Source organism: Ochlerotatus camptorhynchus, unplaced genomic scaffold (genome assembly GCF_037179485.1).
Source record: "Ochlerotatus camptorhynchus isolate MF236.1 unplaced genomic scaffold, CSIRO-AGI_Acam_v1.1 ptg000184l, whole genome shotgun sequence".
NCBI classification, from domain to species: Eukaryota; Metazoa; Arthropoda; class Insecta; order Diptera; family Culicidae; genus Ochlerotatus; species Ochlerotatus camptorhynchus.
The window spans coordinates 89216-106866 of record NW_027040674.1 but is presented as its reverse complement, the minus strand read 5'-3'; the positions used below and the strand labels follow the sequence as shown (position 1 = coordinate 106866).

General features: G+C 39.4%; 2 protein-coding genes across 2 annotated transcripts; both read right to left on the bottom strand.

Moving 5' to 3' along the window:
• Nucleotides 1–7780: 7780 nt before the first annotated feature.
• LOC135702067 (ADP-ribosylation factor-like protein 13B) lies at nt 7781–10977 on the bottom strand. Its single transcript, XM_065223056.1, has 6 exons — nt 10955–10977; nt 8908–9038; nt 8772–8848; nt 8305–8718; nt 7995–8250; nt 7781–7916 (listed from the first exon to the last, which is right to left on the bottom strand). The coding sequence occupies exons 1-6, from the start codon at nt 10975–10977 to the stop codon at nt 7807–7809; spliced, it is 1011 nt and encodes a 336-aa protein (XP_065079128.1). The 3' UTR covers nt 7781–7806.
• Nucleotides 10978–11294: 317 nt separating this feature from the next.
• On the bottom strand, nt 11295–17044 carry Top3beta (topoisomerase 3-beta). Its single transcript, XM_065223083.1, has 8 exons — nt 16903–17044; nt 16012–16759; nt 15817–15945; nt 15681–15752; nt 12562–13159; nt 11848–12502; nt 11649–11776; nt 11295–11587 (listed from the first exon to the last, which is right to left on the bottom strand). Exons 1-8 carry the CDS (start codon nt 16991–16993, stop codon nt 11438–11440), a joined length of 2571 nt encoding a protein of 856 aa, XP_065079155.1. The 5' UTR covers nt 16994–17044; the 3' UTR covers nt 11295–11437.
• Between the last annotated feature and the right edge of the window lie 607 nt (nt 17045–17651).

Genomic DNA, 17651 nt, shown 5'->3' with positions numbered 1-17651 from the left:
TGGCCGGACCAACGCCTTTACTTCCCTTGCGAAGGAAGACAGATATTTTAATGCTTCAGAAAAATCCCACCGTCCTCAGCTGGGATTGAACACCTAGACCCATTGGGGTGAGAAACCAGGCACGCTTACCACTACACTACGTTAGCTCCTGGGAGGGAAAAGCAGACTTGAAAAATATGAACGCCAAAGGAGCCAGAATCAAGCTGTTACAAAATGTCATTGGGAGCCAAGCAGTTTGATGATGCTTTTCTTATAGTTCAACCAGAATACACAAGACGATATTGAAATCTTGCGTAAAGTAATTTAAGACAAACTGTCTTTTCCAGCTATCTTATTCAATGTGACACCGTTTTTTGAATTCATTAATTGAATATACTTAAATCAATATTGAAAGATACAACTTACCAAGGTTTCTGTCCAAATATTTAGAGGCCCATTAATAATGGCACAAATTTTCATGACAAGAAGAACAAGTACATAATGAATTCCGTGTATGCTATCTGCTTCTTCCTTTCAGGTTAGTTCTAATTCAACTAAGGACAAGGTTGATAGAATACACCAATGACCGTTTTCATGGCTGATTTGCCATGTAAAATCAACCATGATAGTGGCATTTTCTTGATTCTATTTATCTTGTCCTTAAACTAGTTTAAAATCTTTGTCAAGCTTTGATTGATTGATATCCTTTATTAAGGATATTTTCAGCCGTATGCTGGTTCATCTCTGATTCCTTAGCTTTGATCAGCGTACAGTAAATCAAATTTAAATAATACATACCACTTCATTTTGTTGTAGTATCTTTGCACCATCGCTGTCCAGTTTATGGATTCTGTGTGATAAATTTTCGTTCTGAATTAACAATGTCAATTATTAGTGTTTGCACTTAAACGATGTGATGGCATTATTTACTTCTCGGGTGATCTCGTCACACGTAAGGGTAACTTTCAACATGTATGTCATGACGGTGACGATGATGGCTGAAGGGTCTGTCATAAATGTTGCAATCATATAATGAGATGCATGTTTAATAATATATTGCAATGGCTTACATAACGTACTGTTGATAGAATATATTCCACCAACGGAAAAGGTTATAAAAACGTAGAATATGTAGCACGTCAGGACGTAAAAGCAAAAACCTGTGAGGAATGAATATTGAATGTTGTTGTCTTATTTAATATATAAGTGTCTCTATTGCGCACCGAACGTCGTTATGTGAGAATATCCAAAAGATTTGTTCAAGCATTCGATTGCGAAATAACAGTTTGTATGAATTGTCGAAAAGAACTTTATTTCAGATTGTCGAGTTTTCATTAGTTTTTCTACCTTAAATCCCTACAGTAAATGAAAGATGGAACTTTATAACGATCTTGCTAATTTATATTCTGTTCTGTCGTACCTTAGAAGTGCTCTGCAATAACGAGTTAGATTTTAATAAAGTATTCATACGATTGACCCTACGAAGAAGTTCCTTTAGCAGGCAGAGAAATGTTATGTTTCCATAAGCCATAGTCACTGTACAAATGAATCGATGCATGCTACAGAAAACACTTTCGAAATCATTGGACAAAATAGCTATTGTTTGCAAAATTATACTCAGCAGAAGAGAAACCGAAATCTTTATGATCAGATCACGACGAAGGGCATCATAATTAAACGATGTTTTCAATTGGTAGTTGAATTCCGAGTCTATTTGATCTAGATAATGGAAAATATTATTTCTCTGATTTGAAAAATTTCTGAGAAATCCTTGAAGGTGAAAAGTTAGTGCTGCCATTTCTAGTCCTAAAATCGTAGTTATATCTATAATAGCCATCATCACCGGTCTCCGATTGATATCGTCGAATGTATCCATCAGACACTTAATGAACAGAGCTAAATTCAGCACCATGCATCCAACAACATAAAACAAATAAAGCACTTGGAAACGTTGAATTTTCAAAAGATTTGCCGTTCCGAAGCAGTAATGTATTGTTAGCACCGGATTGAATGCACTTATCAATGGATTTTCTGTTGCCATCCTTGCTCGCCGATAAACTAATCGAAACTGACGAGATTTACATTAATCCCAGCAAATGAATTACAGAAACACATGACGTTGATATATGAAAGTCGTGTTTTAGTAGGCAGCACGGTTTGGATTGGAATTAATTAAAGGAACATGCATAAATAACGTAGAATTTGAGAAGACACGGGGGGAGGGGGGGGGGAGTTCAGAAGCTATGACTGACCATGTACTGAGTATAGCAAAATACGCTACGATGGGGAGGGGGGTCTAACATTGATGGAAAATATACTACGTCATTTAGGGATGGTCCCTAATAAGATTTTGTGAATCAGAGGAATACTACAGCAGTGAGATATTTTTCAATCCTTTGTCTGAACCTTATTTATTTTGCTATGAATTATCAAGGAACCCTATATCTAGGCTTGGTAAACGGCTGGACAAAGCGTACCATTACCTGCAGGTTTACAATAGACCAAAATGAGATGCAGTCTGGGTTACGAGTAACCATAGGAAAGATCGAGTAACCAACCCCGGTGGGACCTTGGTCGTATGTTGGCAGGAAAAGGGGGTCGGAAGCATCTGTTCTCTATGTTAGGGGCGACTGATCATCGTCTTCTTGCCAGCGTGGGACTCAAAACAAAGCTGTGCATGATGGTCCTACGATGGAGGCATGAAGAACAAGCCGCCCTTAATAAACAATCGTTGCAAATAATGCAGAAAGAATTGCGTATCGGACGAAAAAGGACCATGATTATAAGCTCGGAACATGAAACTGCAAGTCCCGTTGCTTCCCGGGCTATTATAGGTTAGTCTACGACGAGCATCAACCACGCAACTTTGATGTCGTAGCGCTGCAGGAACTATGCTGGGCAGGCTAGAAGGTATGGAAAAGGGGTCATCGAGCGGCTACATTTTATCAGACCTGTGACACCACCAACGAGCTGGGGATCACCTCACCAACACCACACAGAAAACCAAATCGACGGGAATTTTTTTTTTTCCAATTTACCAACGTTCGCACCTGCCACAGTGCGAATAAAGATTCGGACCACTACCTACCCGCAGTATGCATGCGCACTAAACTCCGTATAGCACGCATCGAAGTCGAATACAGCAACCATACATTGAGCAATTACGGGAAGCTGGAGTTGCCCAGGAATACGCACAGAAGCTAGAGGCGGCACTGCCAACGGAAGAGCAGCTTGGCGCAGCTACTCTTGAAGATGGCTGGAGGGACATCCGATCCGCTATATATAGCACTTTCCTAGTGGTATTAGGTACGCCGGCTCTGGACCAAAAAAATTACTTGTTAGACTAGACGGCGAATGCAAGGAATTAGTTAGTGGAGGAGAAGAATGTCGCCGCATCGCACGAGAGCGAATATGGAGTAATACAGACAAGTGTGGAACTGGCAAAGCTCGATCTTCTGGAAGATGAAGCGCCAACAGAACGACCAAGATCGCGATGTGTTGGAAGAACTGTACCAAAGATGAATACTAAGATGAAACTGTTGGAAGAAAAACTTTCTATTTTAGTGTCCTCTTTCACGGTCCCTTTCATCCAATAAATAACCCCTCGTATTCAAGGTAATTTTGTGGTTTTGCTGCCCCCTCGGTAGAGATGATATTTTGCACTCATTTTTATCAAAACAATCACACCAAAATCAGAGATGTCCCATTTTTTAATTACATACTCGATTAACAACTAATCGATTAACGGCGCCGGTGGTGTAGTGGTAAGCGTGATTACCTCTCACCCCAGCAGGCCTGGGTTCAATCCCAGTCGGCGCCGCCGGGATGTTCTGAGGCATAACATCTCTGATAACGCCTTTCTTCGGATGGGAAGTAAAGCCGTTGGTCCCCGGTTCATGAGTTGATGGGTCGATACGTAGGGTCCAGGTGTGGGAGCTGCCTTCCTGGCACGTCGGTAGCATTGGTGCTCAGCACAGAAAACAAGATCGACGGAAAAAACAAACCAAAGGAAAAAAAAAACAAAAAACTAATCGATTATTTTTTTGTTTGCTGTGCTGCCATTTTTCCACCAATGAGAGTGCAGCACATGTTTGAAACGATCGGTGATGATCCTCTGGAGATGTTAATGCTTATATCGGCATGATATAACCGATTACAAATATTTTACTTTCCGGTTCGTTGATCGATTAATCACTAGTGGTGGTAAGCTCCAACCGGTATTATCCTCGGATTAAATCCCGATCAAGAATGTCAGGCTGGTTTGATGTCGACAACAGAGTTATTCAACACAACTCTAAGCAAACACTTTGCAGATCATCCAAACAGGGACGGTATTAAAAGTTAATCCGAGTTGGAGCTTACCACCATAGATGAATGAGAAACGTCATTTAAAATATAAGGACTGTACATAAATAATGATACAATTTGAAAGGGACCGGGGCTAATCACAAATTACGTCCCCACGGTAACTGAAATATACACGAGTGTTCACCGGTTGACTATACTGTGCCAAAAATTACTGGAGAAGTGAAGCTACAAAAGGGGCGGCAAGTTTGATTGCCTGCTACTATACTGTAACGCCGTCTATCACCCGTTGCAAAGAAGTTCGTGGGGCAATAACAGGCGAGATTCATGGGTGCCCTCGCTACCAAGGCCAGGCATGGAAAATCATTTACATTCATTTGATGCAATCATTTACATTCATTTGCCTCTAACTTTTTGCATCAACAGCAATTGGCAAAATGATGTATAGAGCTTTAGTAGGTTTTGTTATTAGCTACAACTTTTGCCCATAACTCAAATCTGTATCTCTTATGCATCACGAATTAGAGCGGGCAGAACTTGTTACTATTTTTCAGTGAATGTAAAATACATTCACTGAAAAACAGTAGTGGCTTCTGTTCGCTCTGATTCGTCATACATAAGAGATACGGATTTAAGTTGTTAACAAAAGTTGTAGCTAATAACAAAACCTACCAAAGTTCCTTACACTATTTTGCGGAATTCTGTTGATGAAAAAAGTTAGGGGTAAATGAATGTAAATGAATGCACGAAATGAATGCAAATGATTTTCCATGCCTGACCAAGGCACAGTGGATCAGCGTCTGCTTCCGAGAATAAAACATTGACTTTCCTATTTTATTCACGCGCAGCAGTAATTTCTGCTCGACACATGTCTACTGCCTTTGTTAACGTAACATTCTCAATGGCAAGAAGCTTGGCTCTCATATTGTGCCATTTGTTAGACGTGATGACCTTGTATGCAATAAAGTCCACCTCTACCCGCTTGAGTTTGCTGTCTTATCTACACTGAAAAAAGTTTTCATATAGTTTCCATTGGGAACGCACATGATATTTTTCCAATAATAAAATTAATGATTTTTATTTGAAATTCAAATAATGTTCACACGATCTCATGAATTGTATATGACAAATCACATAAACTTCATTGGACACATAAGGTTCATTTGATTTTGTGATGCGATTCCCAATTATGAGATCACATGAAACTTAAGTGAAATTCTAATGGATATTTTCCATTGGAAATGTGATTTATTTTTTAAGTGTAGGGTCTTGAGTCGAGATGCGTATTCATCAATAGATTCATGAGAGCTTTGAAACGCAGAAAAAAAAATCCAATCGCTCCACTACAATATTTCGCTTCACGATCACCTTTTTGCGTATTGCTTAAAATGCAGTTTCCGGATTTGCCTTCTCCGTGTCTGTCAACTCGAAGTTAAAGTATTTTTTACGTGCCCGCTCTCCGATCACCGACAACAGGAAGCTCACGCTTCATGCCAATGGCCTTTGCCTAGTTCCAGTTCTCTCAAAGAACTCAAAATTGTCTTTCATATCGCCTTCCAACATTAGCGGCGACGGTTGTGGTACCTGTACATTAAATGCACTCGGTTGATGCATTGGCACTGGTGCTTGCGCCTGGTTTTGTGCTGCTGCACATTCATTCCTTTCAGCAGCTTTGAGAAAAGAGTTGTCTGGTGTTCCAGGAACTGCTTTGACTGATCCGGATCAATTTTGATGAGATATCTCGAACTCCGATTTTTCACTCACTCGCGGTCGAAAACAAAATGGCCGCCGACTTTGCGCGACTTGCAAACGTACCGCACGAAACGAACTTGTACTTGGGAATTCCGTGTTTTCACCAGTTTTTTTTTGCGATATTCCGATGAATAACGACGAAAACAACTATTAAACTAACACGCGAACTTCTGACATTATTTTTTATGTGGAATAAAACGCGGTACAAATAGTTTACTTGAGCTTTATTCTTGGACGACCCGAATACTTGCAGATGCTACTCAGTAATCATTAATTACAAAATGGTGGAGCAAAGCGAAACGAAAATGAGGAATGTGCAAATACTATTGATAAATTTACGCAAAGGTAAAACTGGCCAAAAAAAAAAAAATCCATACGATTTGACAGGTAGCAAAACGTCATTATCATTTTCACATCATTTCCATCTGCTGGTCGACCGTAACGTAAATTCATCAATAACAGTTTGATCTTCTTTTTTTTCCTCTGTTCGGGACTTAACACCACTCCGACCAGTAATTTGATTTATTGTATTTTGCCCCGTTAGTTTAGTACATGTCGTTTTGTTATGTATTCGTTTTTTAACAGTTGTCATTCTTGCATTTATCGCAAAAGTACCTTTTGTGCAGAATATGTAAAAAAAGAGGGATCAAATGTTAAACTAAATGCATATGTAGAGGTACCAGACATGTTTCATAGTGCCAGGTACACTGGAGTCGCTTTTTACGCGGTTTTTTACACGGTTTTTTTACACGGTTTTTTTACGCGAATTTCGGAATTAACGCGGTTTTTTTACGCGGATTTTGGTTTTTTTTACGCGGATTTAAGAATTTACGCGGTTTATCGTTATACACTAGAGTCGCTTTTTACGCGGTTTTTTTTACGCGGATTTCGGAATTTACGCGGTTTTTTTTTACGCGGAACGTACCACCCGCGTAAAAAGCAACTCCAGTGTACTCTATTTTGTAATCTGTGAAAGGGAAATCACAAATCTAGTGTCATCAAAATACATGGCATGTTGAGAGATTGAGCTCGTGAAAGAGAATTTTCTCTCTCAAATTTGAATCCTTTGGCTCTCTGAGGACTGGTAGTAAAGCAGGTAAAATCATTTTTATTTAATTGTAGCTTGTTTAACAATAATTTCCCGGAAAAAAACTGTACGACAAAGTCCCTGACTATTTTATTAAGGTTGTTGTTCACTTTTTTGACCTGAATATGTACCGATAGGGAAATATTCCCACTTCTCTCAAATTCTATATGGGGATTTTTATCACTTCCTACAAGCGGAACAGCGCCATCTCTGTGCAAAATGGCCGCATGAAATGATCAATTAACCCAGTGCATTTATCTTGAGAACACCGCATTGACGAGTCACGCTATTTGTATTGTTTATTATTAACTAAGATTTCAGTGGCACCGTTGGTGTAGTGGTAAGCGTGATTACCTCTCACCCTAGCAGGCCTGGGTTCAATCCCAGTCGGCGCCACCATAACATCTCTGATCACGCCTTATTTCGGAAGGGAAGTGAAGCCGTTGGTCCACGGCGAGGTCCCCGGTTCATGAGTTGATGGGTCGATAGGTAGGGTCCTGGTGTGGGAGCTGCCTCCCTGGCGTCGGTAGCATTGGTGCTCAGCACGGAAAACAAGATCGACGGAAAACAAATCAAGGAAAAAAAAAAAATATGAGCTATGAGTGTATTTATTTCATCCAGAAATTACAATCTGTTCACATTTCTAGACTTTTTGGCACATCAATAAATCGCAAATTTTATTTTTATGCAACTGCGTTCACCATTTTGCTAGCATCTGAGTTGTGTAGCGTTAAAGACAAATCCTCAACGGTCAAATCTTCGTTCGTCCGATTAGTTATAAGAACGATGGCTTCTGCAATCAGTTTAATTGTTTAGGTGTATTGGTGAACTAGTTCCACAAATCTCGCCAGACAATTGATGGTGTTCTTACCAGTGTGATTTTTATTCATCGATACCGCTTCCGTACTTTCGACAACTTCCTCGACAATCGATAGTCCGTCTGGATTTGTATTCGAGTCTGTAGTAGTTTCTGTATTTCCTAAATTCGTGATTTGACTTTTACCGCTTCTAATGGAAACAACACTGTTTCTTTTGGATAAATAGTTATTGTCATTTTCCGTTAACCAGCTGTGATATACTGAGGGAGCTGTTTTGGGACGTAACTCTCGTATACTAAATCTCGAACTCTGAAATTTGCATAGTTCATGTGCAATCGATATCAAATACAGATCAAAATGTACCTTTCTACGGATTCCAGTACACGGGCGGTGACTCTCAAATAGCTTAGAACTGTGCTCTAACATTACTCGATGAAAGTTAATCCTATTTGTGAGAAACTGCTTGTTAGCAGTTATAGTTTTCACTAGCCAGTTAATTCCAAACATGAGACCATCATATTCACTAGACTCGTTTAGCCATTTGCCGCAGGCTTCTAGCATACAAGGATTCCTAAACTTATTAGCTAGAAACTCGACATCTAAGTATTCACAAATATCTATGCAATCAACTGAACCCGGTATGTCTTGTTTATTCGCAATTATAAGGAATGGTTTACCAATTAGGAAGTCATGTGCCATTAAATTTTTGAATATTTTGTACGATTGACAGATATTATTGATACTCGAAGCATCTATAACAAAAATAACGCCGTACATCTGAAATGAAACTTTTTTTTTAATTGTTAAATTTTTAGATTAGTTGTTCCTACATCTAAAAAATAATATTTCCAAAGGTCTCTAAATTCGGGAGCTCCTCCTACTTCGGTGAGCTGTACGTTTGTTCCTGCTATAAAAAATAGATTACTTTTGAAGTTTCGTCATCAAACAATGTAAGGAAAACATTACCAACAATTGTGTTGAACACTCTACATCCTTTAGTCTGCAGAAACTCGTCCCGTTTGGATCCGCATATTTTATATGCCACTTCCGTTTTACCAGAATTTTCCAACCCCACGACAAGCAGTCCTAATACGTCACTAAAAAAGCAAAATAGATTCATAAAATGTTAACACCTGCTTATGAAAATTTATCCTAAACATACTCTTCTGGTTGCGCACGTGAAAAACACCGTTGTATGAAGTTACCCATTTAATTTAATAATAAATAATATATTACGGTGCATTAGCATAACATACAGTTGTAATTTGGTCCACTTTGCTCATTTACTACTAAATATTAATATGAGAAGCACTTTGTCACCATCTAGTGATTCAATGTTACACAATTTGTTTTGTTTATTTAACGCATGGCAACCGTTGCTATTGTGTATCCCCATGGAAACGGTAGACGTTCAGACAACAAACAGTAAGCAACATGTGGTTATTGGAGTTGTCTTTTCTACGTGGGTTGTTCTTAACGCTTTCAATTAAGTGTATTCATTAGTTCTACAGTTCGGTTTTTTTTTCCGTTTTTAAACAAATTATATAAAATAACATTAAAATTAGCTAAGATTAGTTGTACACAATTGCAATCAACAACTCGATGTCCTCTAACTCGTACGTTATCGACTTATAGAACCATAGTAAACATTAATTTCATGGCTTCTGTGATAATGATTTTGTACTGGAAATATAACTATAACTCGATGTTGTAGAGATAACATCGAGTTGTAGAGATTTCACTGTACACTCAAGTTTTTTCCCCTTTTTTTACACTGTTGGCGCGCTGAGTCGCAATTTACACGGTACGGTTTTAACGATTTATCGATAACGATACATTTATCGACTTGGTTCAAATCACTTTAGGGGCTGTTCATTAACTACGTAGACGGGATAATTGCCTACCACTCCCCTCTCATTAACTGTCTACGTAGTTAATGAACAGCCTCTTATACATTTCAAGGCACAGGTAATCGAATGGCATATACTAAAATGTCGTTTTCGTTTTTGCGGTGTAACTACACCGGTGCTACACTGCCGTACACCGAAATAATTTAGGGTGTAGATATACAAACATTGTTTACAAACAAATCAGTGTCAACATTTCAAAGGGGCGTAATTGCATTTTTAAACAATGGCTTTAGTCGTCGATTTCTCGCGAATAAAAGCTCACTCATGAAAAATAATGACACCAACAGGTAGAGGAATGTTTCCTCTATCAGCAAGCAATGTAATTTTGTAGAGGTAAGATTTCATTCGCGAGAAATTGACGGTTAAAGTCATTGGTTGCAAAAGCAATTACGCCCCTTTGAAATGTTGGCACTGAAATGATGTTGAGCTGTCACTACACTACACCAGTGCTACACCGCAAAAGCGAAAACAACAAAAGACCGTATATGGGTAATTTTTTTGGCTAGCATGTTCAACGCATGTATTGCACACAGCTGCTGTGACTCGATGGAGACGCATTGTGAACTACCTTGCGTCTTCATCGTTTCCATGCTGCGGAACAATGTTTTTATTTTTATCTTTATTATAGAGATTTATTGCGGAACAATGATTTTTTATTTAAATAAAAATTGTATCTCCAAAACGACTTCTTCGACATCGCTGATTTTTTTTATATGTTATGTTAAATTAAATGATCTTTCAATTGAAAATACTAAAATAAGAAATTGTTGAAGACCCTCGCAGTTAAAATCAAGAAAAAGCATTTGTTACGTATCTTCTTCTTTCCTTTATTTAACATCGGTCTCTGTTCCGCAATCTACTGCCAATCACCGACGGACATCGATTGCCATCCATTGACGACAATCGAATGTGCAGGAAGGCAGCTTCCACACCTGCGTAGGATATCGCACCCATTCACAACACACATGGGCCGGGACCAACGGCTTTACTTCCCTTCCGAAGGAAGACGTGACCAGAGATTTTTATGCCTCAGAAAAATCCCACCGACCTCGGCTGGGATTGAACCCAGACCCATTGGGGTATTAGAAAGCAGTCACGCTTACCACAACACCACCGGCGTCGGCATTTGTTACGTATGTTTTTCATACAAAATCAAATATTTCTGAGTGTTTCATAATTTCCCTTAAAATTAAATTAAAACATCTTACATAACATAACGCTATTTAAAAGTTGAAGCATGCTCTATTATTAATGTTAAAACGTTTAAAGCATGTCTTGCCGTTCAGAATATGGAGCTGATCTCTGGATTTAAGCTGATGTTGGTTGATAACGGCTGGGGTCACTGGTGCTGGATCAACCTAACCCCTGCGCAGAGTTTATTGTTCACAATGTAGTATATTAGAGTTTCGGAAACTTTTATTTAGCAAGCGACATCCTGTTCAAAAGTATTTACTTCATTTTGTTCAGTATTATGCTAGATACGCCAACACAATAATAATAAATCTACTGTATTTTTAGTTTCTCTGGACAATTATATTGATAGCTGACAGCATTCATAAATGCTGGTTGAAGGAATACTAATTTTATTACACAAAATAAGCTGCGAGCTGAGCCATCTTGTCTTTCGGTGGCTTGTTACGGCCTCTGCTGCTTTTTCCGCCACGACCGCGTACACTACGACCTCTGCCCCTGCCACCCTGCGCCCGGCGCATTTCAACGGCTTTATGCTTTTCGACCTGCAAAAATAAATAGATTAGTTTCTTCACATTCGGGTTGTTTCTGTGTGGATTCACAAACCAGCGGAATGAAATCTGTAAAGCAAAAAATGCACCCTTTCTTATCGGTAACATCATCTTTGAACGGTGTTTTTTCGGCTTTGTAGATTGCAGTGACTTGTTGCGCTCCACATTCTTCACAAGAATCGGCTGTAAAAAAAAAAACAAAATAATTAAATGGAGTCAACGGATTTGGAATAGGAATTCCAGCAGTATCTTACCTTCGACATTAACTCGCACGGCATCGTCGAAGCAATTGATGATGACGTCGCAAAAGTTGCATACCAATCTCCAACTTTTTGGAGACATGGTACAATCCAGTACTAGAACACCACGGTCACATTCAATACAGCTGGACACGCCCAGGCTGGACAGCGAATGGGCACACGTTGGATGCGGACAGCTGTTACATCCAGAGTTCTTGGGCATGTCCCTGAATGGAGGATAATTGTAGCAGTATGGGCACAGCGGATACGATTTTCCCTTGGCTCCGTTCGACCAGGCTAGCAGCTCAAAGTCATCAAGTGGACATTTTAGCTCGCGATAAACCCTTACTATGCCCTTCGTTGGCATTGTGTATGTTTCGTCACATTGGGAACAGTGTAGTCGCGCCGGTTTCGTCTGGATGTACTTCATATAACGGCGGCATTTGCCGCAACGGGACAGGGCTTTTCCTGAAGAACACAACGAAGAGAATGTAGCTTCAAAGAGAATGTCCATATTGCTTATGTTTTGGACGAAGTAAAGGAATTTCAAGCGGAAAATTTCAACAGCATGCTTGAGAACACAACGGAAATCCGCATGGCCATGCGCTATGAGATTCAACTGTTGCTCTACAGCCGTCCGCATAGTGGGTAGAACTAGCTCCGGGTCAATCTGCAATCAAATAACAATCGTCAAAACTAATAGCTTTAGCAAACTATTCAATAGAGCACCTTTTGATACCCGTGAACCAAAACAATGCCGAGATTCGTGGGTGTCAGCGTCCGTCCTCCGCCAATTGTAACGTAATTTCGCTGACATATGTTATTGATATGCACCGGTATAGAAGCATCCGTACCGATTCCATGTTTCTCCATAAGTGAAATGAGCTCAGACTCAGTCAGATAGTCCGGAGGTCCCGTTTGGCTTTCCACTAATCGAACATCGTTTATTTTGACTTTTTCATTCACCGTGAACGGGGTAATGACTTCGTTCTTATTGAACGCTTGCCAAGTCATTACCTTTGTATAGCCGGGATCGATCAGAACGCTAGACGTGTTGGTGAACAATTCGGTGCCTATTTTGAATTTAGTGGTCGTCAGTCGGTATTTGAGATCACGCGAGATGGTGCCAAGGAAATGACGGACAATGTAATCATATACTCGCCAGTTGTCACCACCATCCAGCTCATTGCGAGATGCCAACTTCATGGGAGTAATGGGAGGATGATCTCCGGCGTCCGATCCTTTACGAGGGGAATTCATGTCGCGCAGAATGTCTCTGGCTTCCTCTCCAAATTCCGAAGACGATTGGAAAAGTTTTACCACGCCGCTGAAAGAAGTATAATTGAAGTATTAGGGTATGTGTTGTACTACAAGCTTATGTCTTCAGTTTCATAGTTTATTGCTGTTTTCAGAACCAAGTTAGATGCTGAGGAAATCGAAATAATTTTTCCATCTATCTTTCCTCCATGAGAAAAACATTTCATGGCCTGAAATTCTATGATGCTATCATCGTAAATGCAAAAAAGACTGTCCTTAACAACCTAGAAAATTACCGAGTAATGTCCATTTTCCAGCCAATTCTGGCTTCCCGAGAATCGGGAAATAACTGAATACCAGTGATCAGATATAATTTTCTATAGTTATTAATTAGAATTATAACTCAGTCAGCCAGCAGAAAACATATTTCAATAACTTCTAGTATATTGATTTCACCCGCAAGATTTGTACGAATTCCCCCCGGATGTGTCTCCTGATTCGTCCTGGATTCTCCGTTTTTTTTTTCACTGGAGGTTTTTCCATCTTTCCCTTGAAGATTTTGACCGGCTTCTTCAGAATGATTCGGATGATTTCTCTCTCTTCCAACTTGCTCTGGATGAATTTTCCAATTTTCCCTGGAAGTTTCTTCAAACTTCCCCCGAAAATTTCTTCCATCGTTCAACATTTCTTCAAATTTTCTGCTCCAATAGAATGTTCTGACTTTCCTGGAAGCGGAAATTATTGCCCATTTCACCCGGAAATTCCTTCTGACTTGCCATGGAAAACTTTTCTGAATTCTTCTGTAACTTTCTTCCAGCTTCCCCGGAAGTATATGTAACCGCCTTTGTTTGAGTCTTCAGACTCCCAGAAATTCCTTTAAACTTTTCCTGGAAGTCTGTGCCAAGTTCTTCCGGAAATTTGTCACTGCTTGCCCCGGTAGCCCGCTTTGGTAGCTTTTCTGACTTCGCATTCAAGATTTTTACAATGGAAATTTATTTAAATTTTCTCCAAAAGTTTTTCCAAATTACTCCGGAAGTTTCTTCCAGATTCTCCCTCCGGATGTGCAGGGTGTTCATCCAACCGGGAAATCCGGGAAAACCCGGGTATTCGGATTTACCGGGAAAAAAACGGGAAAAATGCGGGAAAACTTAAATTGCACCGGGAAAGATCATATATACTCATCCCAAGTAAAATTTTTGATTTTATATTAGTTTTGTATGCCATTATTTGGTCTTGAAGAGTCCTTTAAACTTATAATGTTACTTGGAATCAATCAACTTTATAATAACTATTATAATTATTATATTCTCTTGCATACAACTTTCATATTATTCTTTTCTCTCACTCGCAATTTGTTCGCGCCCGGATTTTTTTCAATGACCTGAATTTTGATAAACCTTTGAAGGCCGAAAGCTTTAGTATCGACAAACATCGGAAAACCCTCGGAAAAACCATGTAGTTGAATCTTCTTTTTTCAGAAGTTCTTTTCGAAGCACATCAAATTGTATTTTCTACAAGTCCGGAATCAGAAAATTTCCAATCCCAGATTTTGGATAAATTCTATGTTTAAAATCATGAAATATTTTCTATATTTTAGAATCATTAAATGTTTCTCGGACTGTGAACTTACATTCTAACATATAGTAAATTATTCTGTCTTAAAAGTGACGCAGGGACAAAGCGCCTCATTTTTTTTTTCAATTTCAAGATTTCCTAATAAATTACTATGTTCAACTTTCTTAATACATGAAATTCAACCAATTCGCGATCTGAAAAATTTTCAAATTCTGTTCACAAAATTTTATCATTATCTCTAAAGGGTTATTTTTTAACGCCTTTTTTGTTGAAGGTAGAGTTTTTTTTATATAACCGGGAAGTGAAAAATGGAATTTGAATGGACACCCTGGATGTGTATTTCTACTTCTCTGATTTGTTTTTACTTATGTCCCTCCGGAGGCTTCTTCCGACATCACCTCGAAGCTTTTGCAATTTCCTCGGGAAGTTTTTTCAGTTCCTCCAACGTCCCTGGAAGTTTCTGCCACCTTTTTCTCTAAGTGTCCAATGGCTCCTGTGGATAGGTTCTTCCAATTTCCCCAAGTACATCAAATTAATAAATAAATTTCCTGAGTTTTTTTTTTTTCTTTGATTTGTTTTTCGTCGATTTTGTTTTCCGTGCTGAGCACCAATGCTACCGACGCCAGGAAGGCAGCTCCCACACCTGGACCCTACCTATCGACCCATCAACTCATGAACCGGGGACCAACGGCTTTAATTCCCTTGAGCGGTGTGCAATTGGTGCTAATAGTAGATGAACATTTTGAAAGGTCCTATTTACTTTGATCGATTTTCTTCATTGTAAACAGATTTTGTTCTATTTTTGAACATAGTTTGATAAAGTTGCTCCTAAGCATCTAAATCATCAAACACATGGAAATGATTTTACAGCTGAGTTATTAATGAAAGAGAAAGTCCATAAAGAAAACCGTTCAATGCAGATAGGGCCTTTTAAAATGGATATCTAGAATGCTACTAATTTACCGCATAAAGGTTTTTCTTGATTTTTCATCTTGTAAAATGGTTTAAACACTTACACCAAATCGAAGTTTGCCGGATATTGGGTAGTTTCCGTACGAGGATAACTGATGTAACCGCGAGTATACAATCTGTATGAAAAAAAAAAGTATAAACATATGTAAATCGTATCTGTATCAGTTTCATAATACTTACTTTTCAGCTATTTGCATTGCTGAATGTGGACCAATACCCAGCCCGGAACTGGCCGCTCTCATCAGTTCTACAGTATTCAAAGCCTGAGGTCTACTTTTGAACGTTTCTTTGGATGTAACGTTTTCGACTCTGAAATTGCAAAATAATTAATAATTTACATCAAGATGTTCGAAATTCTAGCAAAGTACAACTCACAAGGCTTCTTTCTGGTCTTTAACTTTATTCAAAAACATGCAGGCAACCTCTTTCTCGAAGATTCGGACCCTTGACCAATCGAGTTTAATTTCCGGATTTTCCCCTACAGTCACTTGAACATACCAAAAGCTTTCAGGTTTGAAGGTCTGAATCTCATCGTGTCGCTGTACGCAAAATCCAAGCGTAGGTGTTTGGCACGGGCCATAGGAAATAAGAGACGCATCCAAGTCTGCGTACTTACCCTGGAAGAATTTCGTTTGAAACCGAGTAAATGCACAACCGATTCTGAGATCCAGTTCCTGTCGAGCATCGACGGATTTCGCTTCATTTTCGTTGGGATGAATAAGGTTGTCCATTGCATATTTGATATCCTTATCGGTGATGGCAGAAAACTTGGCCCTGTACGTGACTCTGTCAGATTGAACATTACGGATCACACCTGAAACCGCCGTCATTACTTCGAAGCAGATGTTCTCTCCTTCTTTATCGCAATCAAGCCAAAGAATCAAATAGTCGCAACCTTTCGCTTCCTGGCTCAAAAATGCCGGCATACGAAGATTCGGAGTGGACTCCTTTTTTTCAGTTGGACAAGAGAACAATTCAGCCGGATCCACTTTGTCCCATGAGTTGAACTTGCCTACAAATTCCAGGCCCATAATGTGTCCGCATACGGAAGTCATTTTAAACCTTACTTGCTCTCCGTGGAAATTTCCATACCATTCGTGCACCGAGCAAGCATTATTGGACCCTGTAAATAAAACAAAAAAGAATCCATTCATGGACATCTTCCTCCCACGAAATCTACAAACGAATGTGATTGTTGTTGTCACTCGAAAGGGTGTGCTCAGCCTAGCGTCGCAGATTTTAATGTACTGAATTTCGTATACGTACCCTTCCTGCTTGAACACTTTCCGTTGCTTAAAATTGTTGCTAATGATGCCGCCAATGAAGGTTTTTCAGCTACCATCAAAGCAGACTTCATTTTTGGACACAATAATTATGTTCCAGAACCGGGAGTCACAATCTGTTTCAACTTTTGGCAACTAAAATCTGACAACTGGATTTTCTATTTACAACCATACATGCTAAAATCAAATTCTTGAAAACAAGGTTTTGTTCAACGTGAGCAAAGAAAACAGGGTGCACAGAGCTTAACCTTTTGTAAACCACAAGTATTATAGGGTTGTACAAATGATTCTGTTTGCTCTTTTTGATTCCAAAATAGCGCTTATGGCATTCGAAATACTGAGAGCCAGAAATGAACGGAGAAAGCAAAATGCAATTAGGGGTTTCGTGCTGTTTCTGACAGCACTCACCACCAGAGGGCGATCGGCCTTCGATCGTGGAAATTCGACTTGAGAGTAGAGTTGTCTGTTCCCGAAAAAAAAGTAGAAGGGTCTGTGCCTAGGGGCACAAACGGAAGCTTGACGTAGGACCGCTAGTGGACGGAATAAATGTGAAGAGCATTAAGTTCTTTTAATTGATCAAATCAGGCATAACATTTGATAACGGCACAAAAGCATTTGTAAACAAACATTCTAAATAAGGCCCTTTACACGCGAACTAAAGTACGCCCACGCAAACCAATACCACTTACGGAAAGGTGATAGTTGCCCCTATGCGATGATGTTGTTGGTTTG

What these genes read in the sequence shown, in the direction of transcription:
- Top3beta (XM_065223083.1), bottom strand. Translation starts at nt 16,993, where the DNA reads ATGAAGTCTGCTTTGATGGTAGCTGAAAAACCTTCATTGGCGGCATCA. An exon ending in GCAATGCAAATAGCTGAAAA is followed by an intron (nt 15,753 to 15,816) that starts GTAAGTATTATG and finishes TTTTTCATACAG; the next exon opens with ATTGTATACTCGCGGTTACA. An exon ending in CGTGCGAGTTAATGTCGAAG is followed by an intron (nt 11,777 to 11,847) that starts GTAAGATACTGC and finishes TTTTTTTTACAG; the next exon opens with CCGATTCTTGTGAAGAATGT.
- LOC135702067 (XM_065223056.1), bottom strand. Translation starts at nt 10,977, where the DNA reads ATGCCGACGCCGGTGGTGTTGTG. An exon ending in AGTGTTCAACACAATTGTTG is followed by an intron (nt 8,849 to 8,907) that starts GTAATGTTTTCC and finishes TATTTTTTATAG; the next exon opens with CAGGAACAAACGTACAGCTC. An exon ending in GATGAATAAAAATCACACTG is followed by an intron (nt 7,917 to 7,994) that starts GTAAGAACACCA and finishes AACTGATTGCAG; the next exon opens with AAGCCATCGTTCTTATAACT.